Source organism: Cyclospora cayetanensis, unplaced genomic scaffold (assembly GCF_002999335.1).
Source record: "Cyclospora cayetanensis isolate NF1_C8 unplaced genomic scaffold, CcayRef3 CcayRef3_contig_12, whole genome shotgun sequence".
NCBI classification, from domain to species: Eukaryota; Apicomplexa; class Conoidasida; order Eucoccidiorida; family Eimeriidae; genus Cyclospora; species Cyclospora cayetanensis.
The window spans coordinates 275,660-296,700 of record NW_020312059.1 but is presented as its reverse complement, the minus strand read 5'-3'; the positions used below and the strand labels follow the sequence as shown (position 1 = coordinate 296,700).

The 21,041-nt window shown below is 50.2% G+C and overlaps 2 protein-coding genes across 2 annotated transcripts; one reads left to right on the top strand and one right to left on the bottom strand.

Annotated features, from left to right (window-relative positions):
• The first annotated feature begins 2,538 nt into the window (after positions 1-2,538).
• On the top strand, positions 2,539-11,584 carry LOC34618747. Its single transcript, XM_026336296.1, has 22 exons — positions 2,539-2,714; positions 2,821-2,990; positions 3,158-3,312; positions 3,483-3,581; positions 3,789-3,877; positions 4,048-4,435; positions 4,774-5,094; positions 5,347-5,480; positions 5,841-5,978; positions 6,170-6,418; positions 6,825-7,020; positions 7,458-7,602; positions 8,071-8,297; positions 8,520-8,732; positions 8,917-8,995; positions 9,318-9,447; positions 9,640-9,953; positions 10,158-10,303; positions 10,567-10,634; positions 10,887-11,051; positions 11,241-11,351; positions 11,542-11,584. The coding sequence occupies exons 1-22, from the start codon at positions 2,539-2,541 to the stop codon at positions 11,582-11,584; spliced, it is 3,756 nt and encodes a 1,251-aa protein (XP_026192081.1).
• Positions 11,585-13,918: 2,334 nt separating this feature from the next.
• Positions 13,919-19,273, bottom strand: LOC34618748 (1,4-alpha-glucan branching enzyme GlgB). The gene is given in 12 exon segments (XM_026336295.1): positions 13,919-14,096; positions 14,397-14,522; positions 14,738-14,980; positions 15,247-15,447; positions 15,650-15,832; positions 15,930-16,236; positions 16,475-16,691; positions 16,947-17,059; positions 17,266-17,413; positions 17,597-17,937; positions 18,162-18,367; positions 18,447-19,273. Coding segments are annotated over 12 exon segments (3,090 nt in total).
• Between the last annotated feature and the right edge of the window lie 1,768 nt (positions 19,274-21,041).

The window sequence follows — 21,041 nt, the reverse complement described above, 5'->3', positions numbered from 1 at the left end:
GTTTGATGCGTCTGAACGCTCCGGTAGAATCTTGTGCAGCATCACAGGTTCGGAAGGACCCCGACGCTGAGGCGTGCCTAAAAGGGCCCCCATGAGGATGCCGTCCAATGCAACCACCAACCCGGCGCCTCCAAGAGCCAGAGAGACTGCTGCTCCGGAGAGGGGCAGCGGAATATCATGTAAAGTTCCTACAGCGCCCGGAGACCCAAGCCCCAGCAGTCGCCACCACCGGCTATAGCCACAAGGGAGACTCACGAGAGAGAGGCGCAACAGTGGCGCAAAATCGCTACTAAAGTAACGGGATGTGTGGCCACTGCCCTTCAGTCTGGAGAGGGGCCTCACTTTGCGCAGCAGCGCTGCTCCAGTGGATTCTCCGCATCCTGTGGGAACTCTTGCAGTTCCTGTTGTACGCAGGCTGATGGAAAGGCCCTGAAGATGCCCCCTGTAGCGGGAGGCGGGAAGGAAAGTTGAAGACAGGAGTGCAGTGGGTGCAAGAGTGCAGATCATTCCGCACCGTTTCCAGGTGTCTGAAGAAACGTCCGCGGGTGGAGACTCGCATATGCAGCTGGAGGTCTTACAGACAATACGCCGGAAGACTCGTGACTGTGGCGTGTCACGTGCCTTAAGACTAGTAAAGCATTTCCGGAAAGGGGGCCCCAGCGAGCAGGTGCTCCTCCAGGGGTGCACCAGCCGCGACATTGAAGGGATCACCCTCCGCCGAACAACTGCACAGTCCCCTATGCAAGCAAGAACGGGCAAGCATCAAGGGCCTTCAACCTTCAACCCCAAATCAGCAGCAAGCCAAGACCAAGTATTCTCCACCCACAACCTTTGAGCTTAAGCACTACGGAAAACGGTACTTCAGCGTTCAGAACCCAAACATGCCGCCCTATTGTTCTTGCAGTAGAGCTCTTTGAGCAGACTAGCACACCCAGGGGACGAGAAGATACCCCACGGAACAGAGGAGGCCGTAACGTCAGACACGTATCCTGGATTGTGCGCTAGTGCACATGAAGGAGACCTTAAGGACTTCTTCTAGGCATCCGAGACTCCGGAAATACCTAGAATAGATTATTACCTCCAAATATTACACAGCGCCCTGGTTTAGAAAAGAGAGAAGGCCGTAACTCTGGGGGTCTCGCAGCCTCAACAGTCGCATGGGGTACTGCCGCGCTGAACTCCTCATAACGACCGGGCCCTCCCACCCGTCGATCAGATGTACAGCCTTCTATGAGGATTCAACAGATCATAAGACGAGAGAACTGGCCATTCCCTGCCGGTATGTGGATACAACATCGCCGACTCGCGAAAGCAGCCACTTACTGGGGCCCCCCGTGGCTAGGCCCCAGCAAGAGTTTAGATAGTGCAATACGCGGCTTCATCAGCATTCTGTTCATCAAATGGTTTTGGACCTCAATTAATCATGCACCGGGGGTCATAGATGCCGTGGAAGCGAAGCATGAAATCATAAACTCCCAAGTCTCGTGGAGTTGAGGCGGTCGAGCCCATACAGCTGGGCCAACCATCTCGCCTTTCCCTGCAACACCGGTTTCCACCCCTCTCCCACCGATATACTAACAGCATAAAACAGCCTTAGAAGGCCGCCGCACAGACCTACTTCCCGCTCCTCTCGGCTTTCCTTGCCGGGACGAACTGTCGCTAACTCAGTTGGTAGTAATCCGCGACTTCTTCCACCTAATGACCTGTGCTGCAGCTCATTGAGATTTCATCAGGCCTTGGTATCACAGAAGGTTACGGTGGCATTCTGACGCTCTCTCTTGGGGTCATATGTGACCTCTAGATATTCAGCCTCGCACTGCATAGACCTGAAGACAATTGAGTGCAAGAGGAAGGGATATAGGCTACTAAGATGGTGCTTGGGGGCGAGTACAATTATTAGCGTCGTATGGAGGCGCCGGAAGGTGGAGGACTGGAAGAGGAACGCCATCAGTCCGAGGTCCTCTCTCTTCCCACCCGTCTCTCCAAGGATCCCCCAGGAAACTGTTTTCCTTAGCACAGGCTGTGTTGGTCAGCTCACTAGCTGCCCAAGCTTTTCTCTTTTTGGAAGAATTGCATTGTTCCTGGGGGCTCTACTGCTCAGGGGAGTGATTCTGCCGTGTTACACCGTAAGAGCCGCTGCCCCTGCAGCAGTGGCCGCTGTTGCGGCTGCAGTAGGGGCTTTAAAGAAAGAGCTTTTAAAGCGTAGCGCTAGTACATAGAAGACCGGGCAATGGAAACTCGGAAGGCTTTCCAAGCTTGGGATTCGATAATGAAAGATGACGTCCGAGGGCAGGCGACAGACGGCGCCGTTGAGTATCAATGTGAAAACCCCCCAAATCGCAGCAGAAACAAGTTGATTGAGGAGGCTTACGATATTCGCGCCCGCATAGAAGGTACGTTTTCGCTTGTGTGGTGCTCACGATGCCATTCGTGCCAGCTACAAGGAGCCGGAGAACCAAGTACACTAAGTTTAGGGCAATGACACTCAGGGTATTGGGTACTTGTCGTTGTGGTGTCCGTACAGCATGTCCGGTGCATATGAGTAGCGCAACAGCCTTTGCGTCCGCTCTGGCGGCTAACCTTTGTGTCACCCTGGACGCCTCCGCGGCTTTTTGCTTCATGCGGGATGTTGAGACGGAGCAGCTGCTGGGGGCCTACGCTGTCCGGACCCAGAAGGCCTCTGCTACAAAGGAATCCCACTTAGACAAAAGCCAGCACGCCTCAGTAGAGTGTTCTAAAGCCTTTTCCTGCACCACCCACAACCTGGCTAGTCAGTCAACGCTGAAGGCCCCGCTCTATGAGACCTTCAAGTCGCTACAGGACCGATTCAAGACCGTTCACACCGTGCCAGGTGACCATGTGGCTGCATGATTATCATGGCTCTAGTGGTCGTCGCAGTAACAATGGAGGCTACAAGGGATTAGGCAAATGCGTTGGGACCTTCATATGGGCCAAGGAGAAAACACAATGCCTAGCAAGAAGTTCTCAAGGCTTTAAACCCTGGGTTGTGATGTATTTATGCGTGGCGAGCTACGCATATATTCGCTTCCTATGTATATGTATATGAGTATACACGTGTACAACCTCTGACTCTACGGGCCTTCATATTTTTCAACCTGGCTCAGTGCACCTTGTTTTTCATGTTGACCTTTCGCAGGCAAAAGCCCTTCCAACGGAGCCTCCTTGCGAGAACGGTTGCCTTTGGACAGTCTTGGTACCGCAGTTTCAGCCCTTTTCTCTACTCTGCTGGTCCAGGACGCCCATGCGAGTAATTGGGGTGCCCGAGCCATAGAGCAACTACAGGAGACGCAGGTGACCACAGCAGCAACAGGCCCTTGTGTGGACCCTTTAAATAGGAAACCTTAGTCCGCGACGGCAGCTCATAGTCCTTCGACCCTGGCAATAGATGCGTTGTGCTTGAATCGGGCTCAAGTAGTCGGTAATGTAGGGGCTCTTACCACGCCGAAACCGGAAGGCAGTAGTGTGCCATCGAACGGCCTTCCTCTACTCAGGACCTCATTGTCGTCTCCTCCGACAGTTTTGTCGGTCATCTGCTGGATGATCTGAGGGATGGCGCGCGGGTCAGTCTTGAATCCACTCTCTACCGTTTTTCATGCCTTGGTACTGCGCATTACAGTTAACAGTGGCGCAGAGCTTTGGTTCGAGAGACCCCTTGCAGAAGCACAATAGTGTGCTACTATCGGCCCCTTGTCTATGAGAAGTGCTGTGGCTAGTTGTCTTTTTAAGTGTTGTGGGAAGTGCTGTTTGTGTTGGATAAACGTCTGCAGGCATTTTTGTACGATCCGGCAACGGATACGCTTTCACCGTTGCCTGACGAGAGGAATTCGCATCATGTGAATGCCTCTTCTAAGCCTTTGTGAGGTGTATGACCCTGTTGTAGTATTCAACTACTGGTTTTTAGGATAATGCGCCTGTGTGGCACTGTAATGAACTCGTTGCATTGAGTGAGGTTTGGAAACCCATCACCGCAACATTTTGAGAAACCTGAGCCTTGGACCTAGCAGTTTGTAACTTTGTCTTTTGCAGCATTGTTCCACCTTCCGACGACCCCCAAGGGGTCCTCATTGCTTGTCGGCTACAGGATGAGGGAGCGTGCAGCGCATGTGAGGCAATGGCAGATGCTAGGGTTACTTATGTGGGGCACTCGATGACGCGGAGGCTCTCTCCTGCCACAGGTTCAAGCCTTTCTCAGGGTGTGCGAATGGAAGGGACAGCGGCTGCAACACGGTTGGCATCTAGCGAATCCGTTGTCAGCATGGTTGACGCCTGGAAGTCTTTGCCTTCAAAATTTGTGCTGACCTCGATGCCTCATCAAAGTGGCCTACAACGCTCTCCTTGCCACACCCAGGAAAACATGCCATTGTTGTCTTCTGCTACTGTGGAGCCGCCAGCGATGCCGACGGATGAGGACCTGGTGTCACGCTTCCAAGGAGTGACTTTTCGCAACCGCAGGCTTACTCAACAGTCCACACCTCCCCCGTTCGGCTCGCTTTCTTTAATGAGCACTGAGATTGTACGTTTCAGGGCGATCTGAAAGAATCAGGAACGCATGATTGGGCTGTCAACCGGTAGTTCGAATGTTTTGTGCTCGAACTTCGTCTCGCGTGGGTTTCAAAAAATGTCTGTGGTAAAGGATAATGCACCAGTGTACAGCTGTATCTTGGCCTGTGAGATGCATCGTTCGGTCTTGTCACCCATGGTGTTCTTGAGTATTTTGCTGTACATGTCATGCAGGCTTTATTGAAAGAACAGCCAGACCTCCATCATACTGCATCACCTCAGAAGTTGGTCGTAGCTCCTCTACCCCACTCTTCACGTATGGCGAACCCCTCTGCAGAGGAAGAAGAGGCGGAAGTTCTGGTCTCTCCCGGCTCCACGCGTTCGGCTCACCCGGAAACGACACTTGGTGTAATATTTTGCATCAACGGTAGAAGGCCAGATGCGCAGCTCCTGGTGGAAGCCGTTGCGCAGGTGTGCTCGCCGCCAATGGCACTTCTGCTGCAGCAGCAGTGGCTCCGTAGGGACAGGTTCAAACGCATGCTTCAGCTTGAACTCCACAGAACCATCTTCCAGGTAAGCACTACGACGGCTTGCCATGACCATTGCATCTTAAGTGCATTTCAGCCTGCCCCCTCTCAGTACGCTCTTGAGGCAATCTAATGCTAACCATTGTAGAGATTTTATATCAGAGTGAGCTTGGGCACAGGCGATACACCGCTCTGCATAAATGACAAAGCCGGCAATTGCAGTCATGTGTCTCCTCTAGGCTCTCATAACTCCTGATCTTTCAGCTGCGTGCACCGTGCTGTCTTCTTGGACGCTCAGGAAACATCCATTCCTATTAGGATGATGCAGCGGCTATTGGCGCTCCTGCATGTTTCTGTAGGGGCTGAAGCAGCTGTATTCTTTATCGCTGACGCCCAGAACCGAGATTTCATCTGTCTTGGGGGCCACAAGAGGTGAGAATCTTAAAGGATATCTTTGGCGTTGTGGCACTTCTCACAGGCAGTGCAGCAGGCTGTTTAACATAGGCTCTGCAGGTTCTGGGTATCCAGTCGGGATACTTGTCTCATAAGAACCTGGACGTACGGAAAAGGTGAAAGGGGCCACATACTGCTTGCTATTTTAAACTATTTGTCTGGCTAAAAGGCATGCATTGCATCACATAGTAATCGTGATACGAAATTGCCTCAGTAGTATGAAATTCAGACGTAGATACAACTGCTGTGTTACTAGTAGTGCCGCTTTGAAAACATCCCACATGCTGCATACATAGACAGATGCATCGCTGTGTTTGTGTCCGTTTGTTGAATCTTTAGAGCTGCGGGTCTCTGCCTACGGGGAGACCACCCCCTATTAGGGGAGGCCACACGCCAAGGAGGCAGGACGCTTGTATTCAACTTTCTTCCCCCCGGGTTCAACAAGGAGTACGACGCCCGTGTGCGCTTCGAAACAAAGTAGGCTCTCCACTATCTATCGGCGAGAGACTACGTATTTCAAGGCTCGTGTGCGCAAGTCGCACTGTAGCTCTTTCATGCGTATTGCTGCTGGCAGACATTCAAAGTAACCCCGTTGGACGGACTGTTGAGACTAGGAGACTGTATGAGACAAGCACTACGACTGCAGTCGTGATTTTTACGATTTGCAGGCATGCACTACTGGTTCCCCTATTGAATACTCAAGGCCACGTAAAGGCCGTAGTTTTACTGATTAATCGGAGCCAGTGTTCTTGCGAGCGGCTGGAGCGGCTCGAAGAGGAAGCGGAAGAGCAGTGCGCATGCAGCCATGACGTACGCGCTTTCGAGCCACTGGCCCTGGCAGTCGATGCTTGGACCGCCTCCACATTACCGTGTCAAAGCTGCAGCAGAAAAAACTTGAACGACCTCTCTTATGGAGAGTTCATCTCAAAGCCTCTGGCCTCCTTAGACATCGACTGCCCGCGCCACTTTATCAGGCAAGTGACTTGCAAAAACGGCGGGCGTCTTAGACTTTATAGTAGGCTGGCGAAGTAGTAACCCCGAAATGAGTTCATCCTTGGCTTGCATGCCTTGGTCATCGGGTACGCTTATTGCCAAGGTACTCAGGACCTCCATTCATTCTGCGATAGTGCTGTCCAGTTATTGTCTTCCAAAGCCTACTTTTTTTCATTCAAGCAGAGGTTACAGGTAGAGCTAATGTGGTTCAACCCTGCTACATTCAGTGAAGTACGGACGTAGCAAGTAGCTATACGCTTGTTTCGGATGCTAGCTGTTTGACACCAGCGACCAGTTGCGATTGCTGCTTCGTTACATTCGCACGTGCAGGGTTCACGAGATGCTGATGCGCGCGGTTCAGTGCGAGGTGCAGCACTTTCTGGGAGGGCAGCTGACAAATGTGTGTATGGCTGGCATGAGTCTTCTTCAGCCAATGGAGACGATGGTCTCTTATGTAATGGGGGGGCAGCAGCGAGGAGGCCGCAATTCGACGAAACCGTTCGGGGCGGTACTGGAACAAATTGAGGTGAAACAGAGATGCATTAGTCAAGCACAAATAATAGTTGTTTTGTCAGGCATCCTGTGACATTGGGAATCTCATGCAACGACAAATTTACAGGAAATTTATGCTATGGCAATAGTTCTTTCGAAATTAATCGAACCTCGTCTGCCGGCTTTCTTCTAATTAGCGCAGTGCAACTGCACGTAGGGACATCGAACAGATTTACTCGCTTGGTGGTTTGCTCACCAGAATTTCCAGCAGCAATGTTTCTACACTTCATTGTCACAGTATCTGGAATGACCATGCGTCGGTCAAGGCTGACATGGTAGTCATGCAGAAAACGGGGGGGATAATTTTTTACACCTGATTTTGTTGTTGCAGAGTTGTCGACTCTAGCAGTAGGAAATGCTTGCCATTTTCTGTTTCGTGCGAATGTACTATTCGCTTGTGCCTTTGATCAGAATTTCGTCCTTCGCGATAGAAAGATGAAGCTGATGAGGCTCCGGCGATGCGCATCCGTGGCGATGACAGAACCGTCCTCTCCTCAAAGCTTGTCAGATGCAGACATTCCTCGTAGGAAGCAAAAGTATTCTTCCAATAACCAAAGCTCCAAACCACGGCACCAGCACAGCCTTAACCGCAATCATGCCGCAAGTGTAGTCGCCTGGGAGACCCGAAAAGGAGGGCTGATAACTTCAAGGTATCGTGCAGCGAATTTTCCCCCACTCCACCAGCTTTCTCATGCAAGCCTTCCTATGGCCGTGACTCGACGTCAAGGCTATCCAGAAGAAAGACTACTTGGTCAGTACTTTTGCACTGAAGCGGCAGGGAAGTATCTGACGGGCAGAAACTTCGCACAGCACCCTGCATGAACTCCGAGATGCGGTAACAGTTTTATCTAGAGTTTTCTGCATTTCTGTAATACGCGCTCAATGAAGGAGAGCATCGTAGCGATTTTGCCATGGAAGAGGAGGGGAGAAGTGCGCCCAATCGAGCCAGACCAGACAAGCGGCCTGTCAGAGTGTGTTCTTGCATGTTTGTGCGTGGTTTGGTGCTTTCGGTTGTGTGATTCAGATCACCAGGGGCCTCCACTGCAAACGAACAGCGCTCCGCTTGTGCTCCTACAGGAGGTGTCTCGGTCTCTCGACTTGGACCAGCGGACAGCAGCCGTTAAAGAACTAGAACATGCTGGAGAAGAACATTTGAAACTCCAGTGCAAACGAGCTGCCTCGTTACCCTCGCTGGTCTTTTCTGCAACTCTACAAAAATGCACCGGACCCTTCGACGCGATTCGTAGACAGGTACAGTACGCATTTTGAACGAGGGCAACCCGACATAAGACCTTCAGTTCGCATCAACGAGGTGGCTGTGTACTCGGTTTGTGCGAAATTGGAGGGGCATGCCGTTAATTTGTTTTATCAACTCTGCATGTCTTGGAACTTGTTGCCAGGTAAAATTCTGCCCATGATAGTTTTCAGTTTGCATTTAATTGGTGCCTCGTTGGTTGTTGTTGGTATGTATAGCTTTCCTTAGAGTCATATAGACGCTTGGACCTGGACATTTGGCGGCGGACAGCAGATGAACTGGAGTTATTTTTTTTCCTGGCTTTGGAGGAGCTTGGGGTGATGGTGAAGAGTGAAAAAGCAGGCTTGCAGGCTTTCTTCGGTCTCATACGGGACGCTTACCATACAGACAACCCTTACCACAACTTCTACCATGCAGCGCACGTAACTCAGGTGAGGTAAATGAGATGTGACTTGGACTGTTTTCTGACGTAGCAGGCACTTTTTGTATGGGGGCATATTTATCTAACTGGAGGCTGCAGCTCATCACCCTCTGCCAACGTCGGTACAGTGCATGCGTATCCTTGGTTGTCGTCCACTGCTTGTATTCCTTTTCCTGGTGCTTCGCTTGCTACAGATGTGTTGGCTTTTCCTTACACGGTACGCGTGTAGAGAGCTGCTGACGCCAACAGAGCAGCTGGGCCTTCTTCTGGCAGGTACATATGTATTCCTGCTTTGTTTTTCAGTTCGCAGCAGGTGTACTTTAGCATTCACATTCACGCGTTGTGTAAGGCGAAGCGGCTGCCCTATTGGCACTCTACTAATCAAGTGTATCCGTTTCTTGTTGGCCTTTATTCTTTCAATTCGCTTTATTTATGAAACGACTACGTAGTTTACTGTGCTACTGGGGGAGTGCCACTCCTAGTAGATGGGATCTGCAATCACAGTGAGAAGGGTTAAAGGAGAACTAAGTCCCAGTGGGCTGTGCCGCGAGCTTCTGTGTGAGCGTGTGCATTTGCTATGGCGATCGCATTGCAGCCTTGGCTCATGATGTTGATCATCCAGGAGTCAACAACAACAGCCTTTGTGAACAGCAGCACCCACTCGCAATTATGTACAACGACAAGGCGGTCTTAGAAAATCACCACGCAGCTTTTGCTGCTCGCGCGTTAGTATCTTCTGTCCATGCATAACCACTTGTCTATGCTTTGCGTTAGACTGCTTAGGCACCGTCCTTCTGCACACATCTGAGCGTAACAGACGCCAGCGAACCGATGCGTCTATTTTGTCTCCTTTGGGGCGCCTAGGGTTTAGATCAGTGTCGCATGTTCTTTGTATTATTGAATGCTTTTGTTTGCAGCATGATGAAGCTTGGATTGTTTTCTCGTACGGCACAACGTACCCAGCCACAGCCTCTCGTGAGGAATTCCGTATCTCTAGGGGATGCGCCGCTACGCTATTCGCGTCACCATATTAGCACCTCTGCAGATGTCAGCAGGGAGTCTCAGCAACCATACAGCGAGTTCGAGGATCAGGATGAGGAAGCTATCGAGGACTTTTACCCTACATTCGCTGAAATACGCAGAGTGCTCGTTACATGTATCCTCGCAACTGACATGGAACTATTTAGGCATCACCACGAAGCAATGCGGAAGAGAGTCCAAATGAAGCGAAGTCAGTCTGGTCGTAAATGCCTCTCCAGTTGACCGTCTGCGGTCCTTCGCTGTCACTGTATCAGCATAACCCTCGCTCCCTTTCCAAAGAAAGCATGGTTCGTTTGTATTCGCGAGGGATTGGAACTACACTATTGGTTTTTTGTGTACAGGCGAGCGCCTACCTATATTTCTGCGATTCTTTCTGTTGTTTGCGTACCTGCAGCGACTGGTGACTCGTTGAATAGTGAGGAGGACCACGCACTATTGACCACTTGCCTAATTCACTGCGCAGATATAAGCAATCCACTGCTGCCAGAACGCCGCAATGTGCAGTGGGCTTCCTTGATCATTCAGGAGTTCAATGCCCAGGTGAGATTGTCAACACTTTTTCTAGCAACTGCGGACCCTGAACTACTAATTTTGGTTCATACTTTCCTGACTTATATCTTTACTGACTGCTTGTACAGGGGGTTGCCACATGTCGCTTACAAAGGACTGCTACTTCAGGTTAATTGCCTTTTAATTGGTTGTAATATTCTTACTTGGAGATGTTTCGTGCTTATGTGCAACCAGACAAAATTCTGAATAATTTACGCTGGATTGGTGATGTTGGTTCTGCTGGTTGTTGGTAGGTGGAGATGGAGAGGCACAAAGGACTGCCAGTGACTGTCTTCATGGATGCTCGAACGGAGTTACTCAGGTGCATGCTAGTGTATTATCTCTCAACATTCATCTTCGTTTAGTCCTATAGGGAAGTCGCAGTAATTATCCACGAATTCTATCGAGGAAACCTTGCAACAGACAAGGAGTGGTGCTTGCTAGCTAGTGTTTCGTAAGGAAGGAAGTTGACCTGCTGTAGCCTTAGCTATAAAGTGTTTTCTGAGTAAGAAGTCCTTGTAATGTTTGATTACTGCCTATATGCAAACGCGTCGATCACTGCTGGATTTCGCAGAACTCAATCCCAAATAGGCTTCCTGTCCTTCGTGGTGCTCGACCAGTTCCGTGCGTTGGCAGACTTGGTGCCTGGTGTGGAGGAATTGGTGATGCAAGGTGAAAAGAACTTGGAGGACTGGCAAGCGGCAATGGATATTCTTCGAGAGGCCGAACGTCGAGATACGTGAGACGAACGGTTATATCATATATGCGGATGAACACCGCATTCCGCTTAGGGGCTTTAATTATCTTCGTGTGCTTGCTCCTGAGGTTTAATTACTATGTTGCCCTGTCGACCGTATCTTGCATTATCGTTGTCCTTAGTTGCGGTCCTGTTTTTATCTAATTAAACGTAAATAACTCTGATTTGCAGGTTGGGAGAAAGCATAACTTCGCTTGAAATACCCCGAAACTTTACGTTTCGCCTGAAGAACTTGAGCTTCAAAGGCATTAATGGGCCCAAATGCTTCGGTCGCCTGCGGAGGTACTGTCTCTTTTCGAATCCTCACTTCTCACAAGCATACAAAACACGTTTAGTCCACAGCATAAGGCGATTAAAAGTGTAGTTATGCGCTTAGGAGCAGGAACATGGAGTTGCGATGGTACAGATAGGCGAACGGGTGACTTTCAAACAGTTTGCTTGATCTAAATGAGCAGCTACGGTGCATGTGCAGTGACAAGCAAGATGACTGGAGACCGCAAAGTCTGGACACGTGACTCTCCAGCTCGGAGAGCTACGCCCCCTGTTAAGCGGCTGGAATCAAACAGGGAGCCCGTGCTTCCCTTTCCGCTTGGTCTCCGTTCTCTTGGGACGTAGCAGGCATCTACAGCGGCAGCAGCTTGTGCGTACACATAGCGGCTTATCTAAAATTTCTCCAGGCGCCATTCTTTGCTTCCGCTTCCGATGAGACTGCTCCTGCAGCCTCATGTTTTCTCAAGGATTGCCAGTCTCGCCAGTTTTAACCTCCCAGTAGGCGTTGTCGAGCAATTACTGGCCCGATGTGGGCGTAAACTATCAGACGATCAAGATTGCTTGACTGGAATAAAGGAGTGCCAACGATCAGTTATCCGATCCTTCTCATCTTGCGTCTGTGCTACTAAGCTAAAGGAAACTGTCCATACCGTCTTCGATGCTCTCCGCACCATGTGTACTCTTTCCTCGACATCTTTTCCTCCTTAGACCGCGGTTGTATGCAGCATAACGGGCGGTGTAATTCCCTTCCGTTTCAACGGCGGCCCATCTGTGGTCTTCTGCGCTTTATGCGGGATCTGCCGTGGACTCTCAGCAGAGATTTCCAACGATTTAGCTGCTCACCAGTATTTGAGCGTCGCTCTACGTTTTGACGCCACATGCTAATTTACTTGCATGCCTTCGGCCCGTCGTCTATTTTGTGGAGGAACAATTCACAGGACTGCCACCTTCCCAAGGAGACATGTACTTCGTCGCTTAGATATGGCTGGTGTTGCGCCAGCAGAAGCATTTGCACTTTGCAGAGAAAAAGAGCACATAAGGCAGGGTTTATTGTAGATGGGCTTTTCAGCAAACTTTAACCGCTTCGCTCTCATACAAATATGTGAGAGCTTGAGCAGCTCCATATGGAAACTCCTTATTCCTTTCATCAATAGATGATACATGAAAACACATCGTGAATGAGGTACCTGATATCTCATTTGTCTGCCTGGCGTGAAGCCGCATTTGATGCCACTATCTATAAGCAAGTACGCTAATGACGCTTCTTCTGCGACGCGTGCAGTTGCCGGCTATGTGTTACGCAGTATTCACGAACTACTATTCTTTTTTGACGCCGTTGTGAAGAGCAACTGCCTGCGGCTTCCCTCATGCTGCCCTCTTTCATTTCTGCCTCCCTTTGCCCGACAGCAGCGTGCTTGCTCACCATCTGCACACAAAAATTTAATCTGGGAAATACTAAGGTTTCCGGACTCCACGGTGTAAGTACAAGCTGATACATACCTAGATATAACGTTCAGATCCTGCACTCAGTTGTGTGGAAGCTTTCAGTAGCTTATGAGATTGGCTTCCGGCGTGCCTTTTCCTCTGAAAAATTTAACCGTGTTAATTGCAAGCATCTAGATGTGAATCTTCGAATTTTTTACAACTCGCTAAAAATTTGAAGAGAGGTGGTGTAGAGTCTATGCCATGATAAGGAGTGCTGGCTTCCTCAGTAGATCCTAGCTGATCCTCACACAGTGTTCTGTTTGATGCGAGGTTTGTGCAGCCGGATGCTGCAGTGCCCATTACCTAGGCTCCACCCACCAAATAGAGGTTATTTTCCTGCGCGTGCCTGTCGTATGAAAAACATGCGGCATCCACAATAGGCCCTTTCACAGTCCGGTTGACCGCGGCAGCGAGTTTGTGTACAACAACATTACCCAAGTCTACGTCCACTTTTCCTTTTGAGAAAGATTGAGCCATTGAAGCTGCCAGTGAGGGCAGGGTACGCACTATCATTGAATATGCACTATTCCCCTGCAAATGTCGGTGGCAGTCCCACAATCCGCACTGTGGTTGAGGTGGAGATTGCATAACTGTCTCGAAGTAATTCGATGCATGGGAATGCCCAGAGCAGTAACGGCCTCAGAAATCCAGCTGGGTAGCTCTCACGCTCTAAGCAAGCGGAACGCAGGATGCGCCCCGCGGCCTGTCCTTTCTATTCACAGGAAGAATGGCTTTAAAAGCATTTAAAAAGAATGGAAATGTACATAAAACCTAAGTCGCATAGCGACAACTCAAACTGCTGAGCATCTCACTATGCCATACTTCCAGTAGCAAACAAATATGGAGCTAACAAGCAGGCATTGCCACTCTGGCTAAGCTGCTTGCTCTACAGCCCAATTCCAAGGCCGCGGGTCGATATGGCCTGAGGGCTTACAAATAGCTCGAAGTGCAGGGTCTACGGGAAGCCCTGAAGCTTAGTGATCAGGGTACAGTTGTATGTAGAATTTGGAATCCTGGAGTTTGGGCGTAGTCTAGGTGAAATTGGACTCCAAGGAGTTTGCGGTGTACAAAGCATGCTGTTCGGGAGGTAGCTATCATTCTTCCTTCCCTTTCGACTCAACGCTGTGCTCCTCGCTTTGGGGTTCAGGCTCAGGCCTAGACACTCGCTCCCTCCTTAGTCTGTCCTTTTCCTCAGCAGATGGTTGAGGGGCCTTGACATAAAGACACCCATTCGCGGGGACATCCAGCCACAAACAGTAGGGCCACCCGAGCCTGTCAACAGCAGTTAGGCGCACACTTGTTGAGCTAGTTGACGGCAACTACAATGCTTCGTTGCATGGGAATACATATGCATTAACAAGGTGTACTTTTAGTTCGGATTAGGGTGCTGATGCATCTGATGCAGCAACCTGGCTGAGTGCGCTAGTCTCCTTAATCAACCGATGCATAGAGTGCAAAGTAATTTCCATATATGTAAAATATTTGTGCAAGTAAATAGACGCCATTTTCACGAAAAAAAAAGAAACAGGATGGACAATAGACGAGGAAGAGGAAGGGACAGAGTTAGCCCACCTGCCCCCCTGCGTCGTATGTATGTAAGAGCCGTTGCCCATACCACACATCCCCCCCGCGTATTTCCAGTCATCTGAATTTAGCAACAGCTGCCACTCGCCGCCATGGGGCACACCCACAGGGTATCTGCAAAGAGCAGGCAGACGCTGGCACACAAATATATACGCACCATTTAGAGTCTACTATTTTATGAGAGCGTACACTTCGGGAATGAAGCAAACCTACGCATCAACATTTGCATTCATCATGAGAGTCTTCTCCAGGCATACAATACCAGTCGAATATTTACTCTTAAATGCAAACATGTAAACGCAAAAAGTAGGCCTTCAAAATAAACATACCTGTAGTAGGCCTGTGGTGAGAAATTGCAGACGACAAGGATATCGTTGAACCAGAATTCATATGAGCGGAGGAAAGCAACAATGCAATCGTTGTTATTATCGCAATCTGTCCACTTAAAGTTCCAGGTCTCGTCATCTCCTGCATGAAGCGCAGGCTGTGACCTGTAGAGCCCCAAAAGGTCCGACACCCAAACGCACAACTTCTTACGTAACTCCTCTTCGCCCTCGTGCCAATCCACAGACCTGAGGAACGGACATAAGCCAACAAAAGATTTAAGCAAGGGGGCAGTCATCCACATGTTAGAAAAGAGAATGGTGAAAATTCCAAACGAGAGGCACACATCTAGCGCAAAATGCTTTCCAGAAATGAGCCGTTTCATGCACATGCCACACACATATCTGCATGCATGCGTATCTGTGGGCGCTCGCTAGGTGAATGATAATGTAGATGTGCGCATTCACGACGGCGGCTGCGCAACTTCATGCTCATGTCTTATCAGCTTACGCACCTATTATCCTTCCACTCTCTACCTTGTCCTATCTCCCCCCCCATGAAGATGAGCGGCCTTCCCGGCATTCCTATTTGAAACCCGTAAAGAGTCTTGAGGGTTCTAATACGATCTTCAAAGGGAGTTCCAAGATAGCCACACTTGTCCAACAAACTCCCCTTCCCACTCACCACCTCGTCGTGGGACAAAGGCAAAATCCACCTACACCATAAACGATTTTCCACAAGCGCTGACCCTCAACCAGCGAAAGTCCTAAGCCCCAAGTTAACCTCATCACATTAGTCCCAAAAACCAGGAATGGGGGAAAACAGGAAACAATCCAAAAGTCGCATGCAAGCCCTAAACAACAAGCAAAAAACTCTGGAATATGAAGTGTACAACTTGAGTTAGTTCAGATCCCGACCTTTCGTGAGCCATGTAGAGCCCCCTGAAGGTAAGTTTGTTGTGGCACTTCTTGCGGTTCTCCACTGGGCAGCACAGGTACGAAAGCGTGTCGTTCATCCATCCCAAATCCCACTTCGCGTCGAACCCGAGACCTGCGCCAAAACAGGAGCTTGCCAACAATTGGTGGGTATGCAAAACTCAACTCCAGCTCTTCCCCCGCATCTGTTGCTGACAGGCGCCCACCTCCTAAATTCCCATTTTCATAGCTATTATTTATGAATTGCCGAAAGGCCAGGCACGTTTTCGCCTAACCTTCTGTTTTGTCAGTGACCCCTCTCCAACTGGTGCTCTCTTCTGCCATAGTAAAGACCCCTGGGAATTCTTTATGCACCACCCAGTTGAGTTCTTGCAGGAGGGAGATAGCCTGAAGGTTGGCATCCCCCCCATGTTCATTAGGCAGCCACTCTCCGTCCTTCTTCTGGTGATTCTTGTACAGCATCGACGAGACTGCATCAATTCGCAGCCCGTCTATATGGTATCTCCGCAGCCAGTGGTAAGCAGCACCCAGTAGGAAAGAACGAACTTCGCTTCGGCGGTAGTTAAAGACTAAACCACACAGAGACTCCGTAAACAAACAAACGCTTTAATCAGCCCCATCCCACCATACAACGTATACTGCGGGATATATTGAAGGGTGAAGGAAGCACTCCTAAAGAGCATTCGGCAAGTGCATGTCTAACATCCACGCGAAGTAAACGCAAGAAATTAATAGGGCAACCGATGAGAAGAAAAGCCGGGCATGCAGTCAGGGGCACTGGAATAGGATAGATGTCACATATCTTACCAGCTGTCCCCCACAGTTTGTGCTCGCCTTCCCTTGGATCTGCGTATTCGTAGCAAGGCTCTCCGTCATAATAGACAAGGCCCCAGGAGTCCTTGCAGAAATGCGCCGGCACAAAATCAATGAAGACACCGATATTGGCCTGGTGCAGAGTGTCCACCAAGTATTTGAAGTCATCAGGGTTTCCCAGACGGCTGTATGGTGCGTAGAGGCCCGTCACCTGCACATAAAGCAAGTGGGCGAACAGCGATGCACCGGAGAAAGGTTGAATGTGCATATAGGAGAGCAGCAGAGGAGAGAGTAGACGATGACACAACCATCGACCTCTTGGGTGCCCATACGACGCCGCCCGTTTCAGTTCATGAAACTTTTCAATACACACATAAATTTCCCAAATATTATATTCAATTATTCAGCTAAGAGGCGGCAACATCAACATATGTGGCAAGAGCAACGACAACAAGGAGCAGCTCACTTGGTATCCCCAGGAGCCTTCAAATGGATGGTGAGCGAGGGGTAGGAATTCTACGTGAGTAAAGTTCATATTTTTCACGTGAGGCACTAAACGATCTGCCAACTCTCGATAACCTGCGCAGGAAATAAGACTCATGACTCGCAGCCTTTTTATGGACCTGGGAGGTCAACTGCCACCGACAGACAACATAAGCGAGCCTCGCACCAGGGCCGCCCCTAAGGTCCTTCTAAAAGCGCCGAAAGTGTTGGTGCCGGGTAGAGAATAGACTCCATGAAAGCCCAAGAACGGCGGACGAGTGGCAACGAATGATTTGACGTACTGAGGTATCTTCCGTCCTGTCCCCTCATCCAGCTTGGTAGGTGGACTTCGTAGATGGCCATTGGCTCTCTGTGAAGCTGGTCGGTCTCGCCAAGTGTTTTGCGTCGCGCCATCCATTCCTGATCGTGCCACTGATAGCGGGCTTCGGCCTGAGATCCACATACAAATCTCAAAGCCCAGAGGCCGTACTCTTCAACTCGCTGCGTTCTACCACTCGGTGGCAGCCACTTTAATTGCCAAGCATTCGGGGCTTGAGCTTAGGCACCCATTGGAAGTCCTGCCAAATCAGAACTTTAAGAACCATGAGCCTCAACCCACTCCAGAGTCCGTACCGGTTTGAAAGCATCGTCACAGGAGCTAATAATGCTGGCAGTTTTTGGTGGGTTTTCGAATTCTTGGGCGTATGGGTCGATCTTAATGAAGTCTGACCCGTTTCGCGCATGAATGCGGTAGCCATACTTCTCGCCAGCACCGATACCCGGGATGAACAGGTCCCAGCAACCGAATTCTACGCGCTTTCTCATGGGATGCGCGCGGCCGTCCCAGCCGTTCCAGTCTCCCACCACTGACACACAGGTGCAGTTAGGAGCCCACACGGCGAAACGCACACCAACAACGCCGTCTACCGTTATGATATGCGAACCCATAAGGTTGTCTACATGCCAACACGAACCTGAACGCGCACCAAATAGGAAGAGCCACAGGGAGCAACTGCTAGATGGACAGCGTTCTAGAGTAACTTGCAGCAATCGAGGATTCGGCTCAGCCCCTGAGAGTGTAGTGTCTGAAGAGCTGCTACTGCTGGGGAGTCACAATACCAACTTTTAACCCCTGCAGCAATTCCTAGGAGCTCCTCTAGAGGCCTTCACGGCAATGCAGGTAAGTAGCGAAACTCACCGGACTGAAAAAGCTCGAGGTTATACTGGGGTACAACCATCCCAAAGCAGTAGGTGTCGTGCACCACATGGGAAGTCTCCTCTCCGTCTCTCTTGACTAGCAGCTCGTAGTCTAAGGGGACGTATGGATCAGAATTCTTTACAGGGGGTCCCCTAGAGGCAGCGGAGGGATCGGTCGTGTATATTTCAAATGCCTGTATACATACACTTCAAGGACTGTCACCGTAAACTCTTGCGCTTTCGATGGCCATAAGGCGTAAAGACAAAGCTAAATGCCGTGGGACACAGCCTCAGCGGTTTAAGGGGTTGGGTGCTTGCCTTTTGAAATAGCAGTTCCCCCTTTCTTTCAAGTTGTACAGACTCCAAGGGAGGGGGAAGCCTCCAATCCGAGACCCCAGCTCGGGGCCTGAGTTCTACATGAGATGCGTTCTTAAGCCACGCGCGTACTACCACGACTCGTACATCGCCGTTGCCAGTACCCTCAACTTTGTGACATCCCAGCATTCTGAAAGGATCCGCGTGCCGCGCCAGGTTTAACAAATGCAGGTCATACTCAGGTATATCGGCCTCTGGAGGCAGAACTGCGAGAGGCACTGCCATGAAATGTGTCTGGTCATGCCGCTGCGCTTCCTCCACATGATCCACTCGAGCCACATCGTGCATGTTAGTATTGGGCTGCTCCTTGGGTCCAGAAGAAGGTACATAGCCTGTAGGACATCCCGTAGTGCGCTGAAAAGGCGCGGAGGGAGAAGGAACACCTTGTGTAGAGTTCTTGCTTCCCCCAGAAGCGGTAGGCGCGGGCACACCGTTCCCATAAGCATTGCCTTGGTGCGCCTCCTGGGACCCAGAAAGGGGTTTCTGCATAGAGGAAGCCTTTCCCGGTCCGGTTTCTGCCACGGATGTGCCCGAAGCACTGGAAAGACGCGTCACCTCGGTCATGCTGGTGGCCAGGGACTCTATAGTTGGAGAATCGCCGGTCTTGGTGGCAACTGAATCTGAGGCGGGGTGGCGAAAAGAAGAGTGCGCCGAAGGCTTTGGGAGCCCGGTGGAGGTGGCATGTGCGCTATTCCTTCCCCCGTGTTCACGTGCCTGCGGCTGCGCGCTTTCTGTCATTTCCAAGGGAAAAGGAGATGACCAGGGAGCGGCTGGGGGGAGCCAGCGAACGGAGAAATCGGGTGTGCAGCGATCTATGGGTGAACCTGGTGAGGTTTATATCTAAGGGGGAAGTAAACCCCAATAAAATACACGGACCACCAGATTATAGGGATGGATGTACAGTCCAGCTCTTTGGAAAAACGAGGGCTCACGTCTCCGCGGACATCCAACAAGATGTCTTAGGTCCCAGGTGTTATATCCACGCCTTCCTCCTTCCTATTCCACAGGGCTCTTTGTCTCGAAACGCCCTACAAAGCAACTCTCCAGCTACCGAAGACAGTGGAGCAGACTGAGCAGCCGACGTCCCGCTGGGCATCGAGCCACCAGGGGAGTAAAGCAACCGCAAATGAAATTCTAATTCCTGGAAAGAATTAACTCTCTGAATGTTTATTTGAGACGGCTGAAAAGACGCAGAAGGACGAAGAAAGAAGACGCTCGAGCCTGGGTGCCAGTTTCCTATCCCGCGACACTGCAGCAGCTTTCTCCGCCGAAGAGCCCCAGACTGAACAGGACTGGGTCTCACTGTCTCTTACAGCAATACACACCTAAATACACATAACAGGTCCTTACTTCTAGCCTGCACCAGTATTATGTGTTAGTGCTGCGGTGTAGGGACGCTCTTAAAGCTTTCTTCTCTCTGCATCACCAGTTTCCTCTTCTCTCTTCAACCACATCCTCCTTGCTTGGAGAGAGGCAATCAAAGGAGTGCACAGCCGCAGAGTGTCGTAAATAGACGATCGTCATATATCGTAATGCACCATTGGTGCTCTACGGGAGATCTCAGGGACTACAGAGCAACAAATTACTAACGGTGGGTCCAGATACCCACGCATAGATTTCTAAAGCTTGCAGCCTAGTAGGGCCCAAGGTTCTGGTGCTTCCGAACAGGCAACTCCATGTGTAGGTCACATGTTACGGTATTGTAGCTTCAAAGTCATGTGGCAGCTTTTGCGCAAAACCCCCCACGTTCTCGGCAGGGGTCAACGATGGATAAGGAATTGTTACCCTTAGAGACAACGTCTAGCTCGAACGGTAAAGCTCTCGCTTATCATGCGACAGGCTTCTGCCGTTTGAAGGGCTTTCTTCCGGTTAGTTACAGCCAAATCAATCAGTTACCGGGTATCAAGAGGAAAGCATACAGAGACGCAGTATCAACATCCAGACTAAGTTAGCTCCAATACCAACAAACTTGTGTCTGCTGCACGACGAGCATACTTGGCACGACTCGTGGCTAGATAGATGTGCATGGATACCACTGAATTGCAAAATGAGGCAGTGAAATGCAACAATTTGTTACCCCACTTCCAGCGCATCAACGCTGTCAAAGACTTGCCAAGCCTGTAGCCAAAGACTACCCAACGCAGAACAGAGGCTAATACCCCTGGCAAAAATGAAGGGCACATTGGTATACCATTGCCAGATTTAGCGGCTGCCCTTAAAGCAACTAACTGATAGTTTGAGACAAAAATTATTGGGGAAATAATGTCAAACGCGCGTCTTTAGTGATGCGAGCCGAAACATATGCAATGAATCCGTAGATTAGCGGGCTGAGCTACACTTCACCGATTTCTACTACTTTAGTTGCATTCAACCAAGAATGAGGAAAGAAATGACTATTCGGTATATCTAGTCGTCTACATTTCTTCCAGGGTCCTGTCGGCTCGATAAAAGAAGGTGTATTGTTGTCTGCGTGTTAACTAGGTGCTGATTGCGAATGGCTGTGAAT

What these genes read in the sequence shown, in the direction of transcription:
- LOC34618747 (XM_026336296.1), top strand. Translation starts at nt 2,539, where the DNA reads ATGAGTAGCGCAACAGCCTTTGCGTCCGCTCTGGCGGCTAACCTTTGT. An exon ending in TCCCACTTAGACAAAAGCCA is followed by an intron (nt 2,715 to 2,820) that starts GCACGCCTCAGT and finishes AAGTCGCTACAG; the next exon opens with GACCGATTCAAGACCGTTCA. An exon ending in CCTAGCAAGAAGTTCTCAAG is followed by an intron (nt 2,991 to 3,157) that starts GCTTTAAACCCT and finishes GACCTTTCGCAG; the next exon opens with GCAAAAGCCCTTCCAACGGA.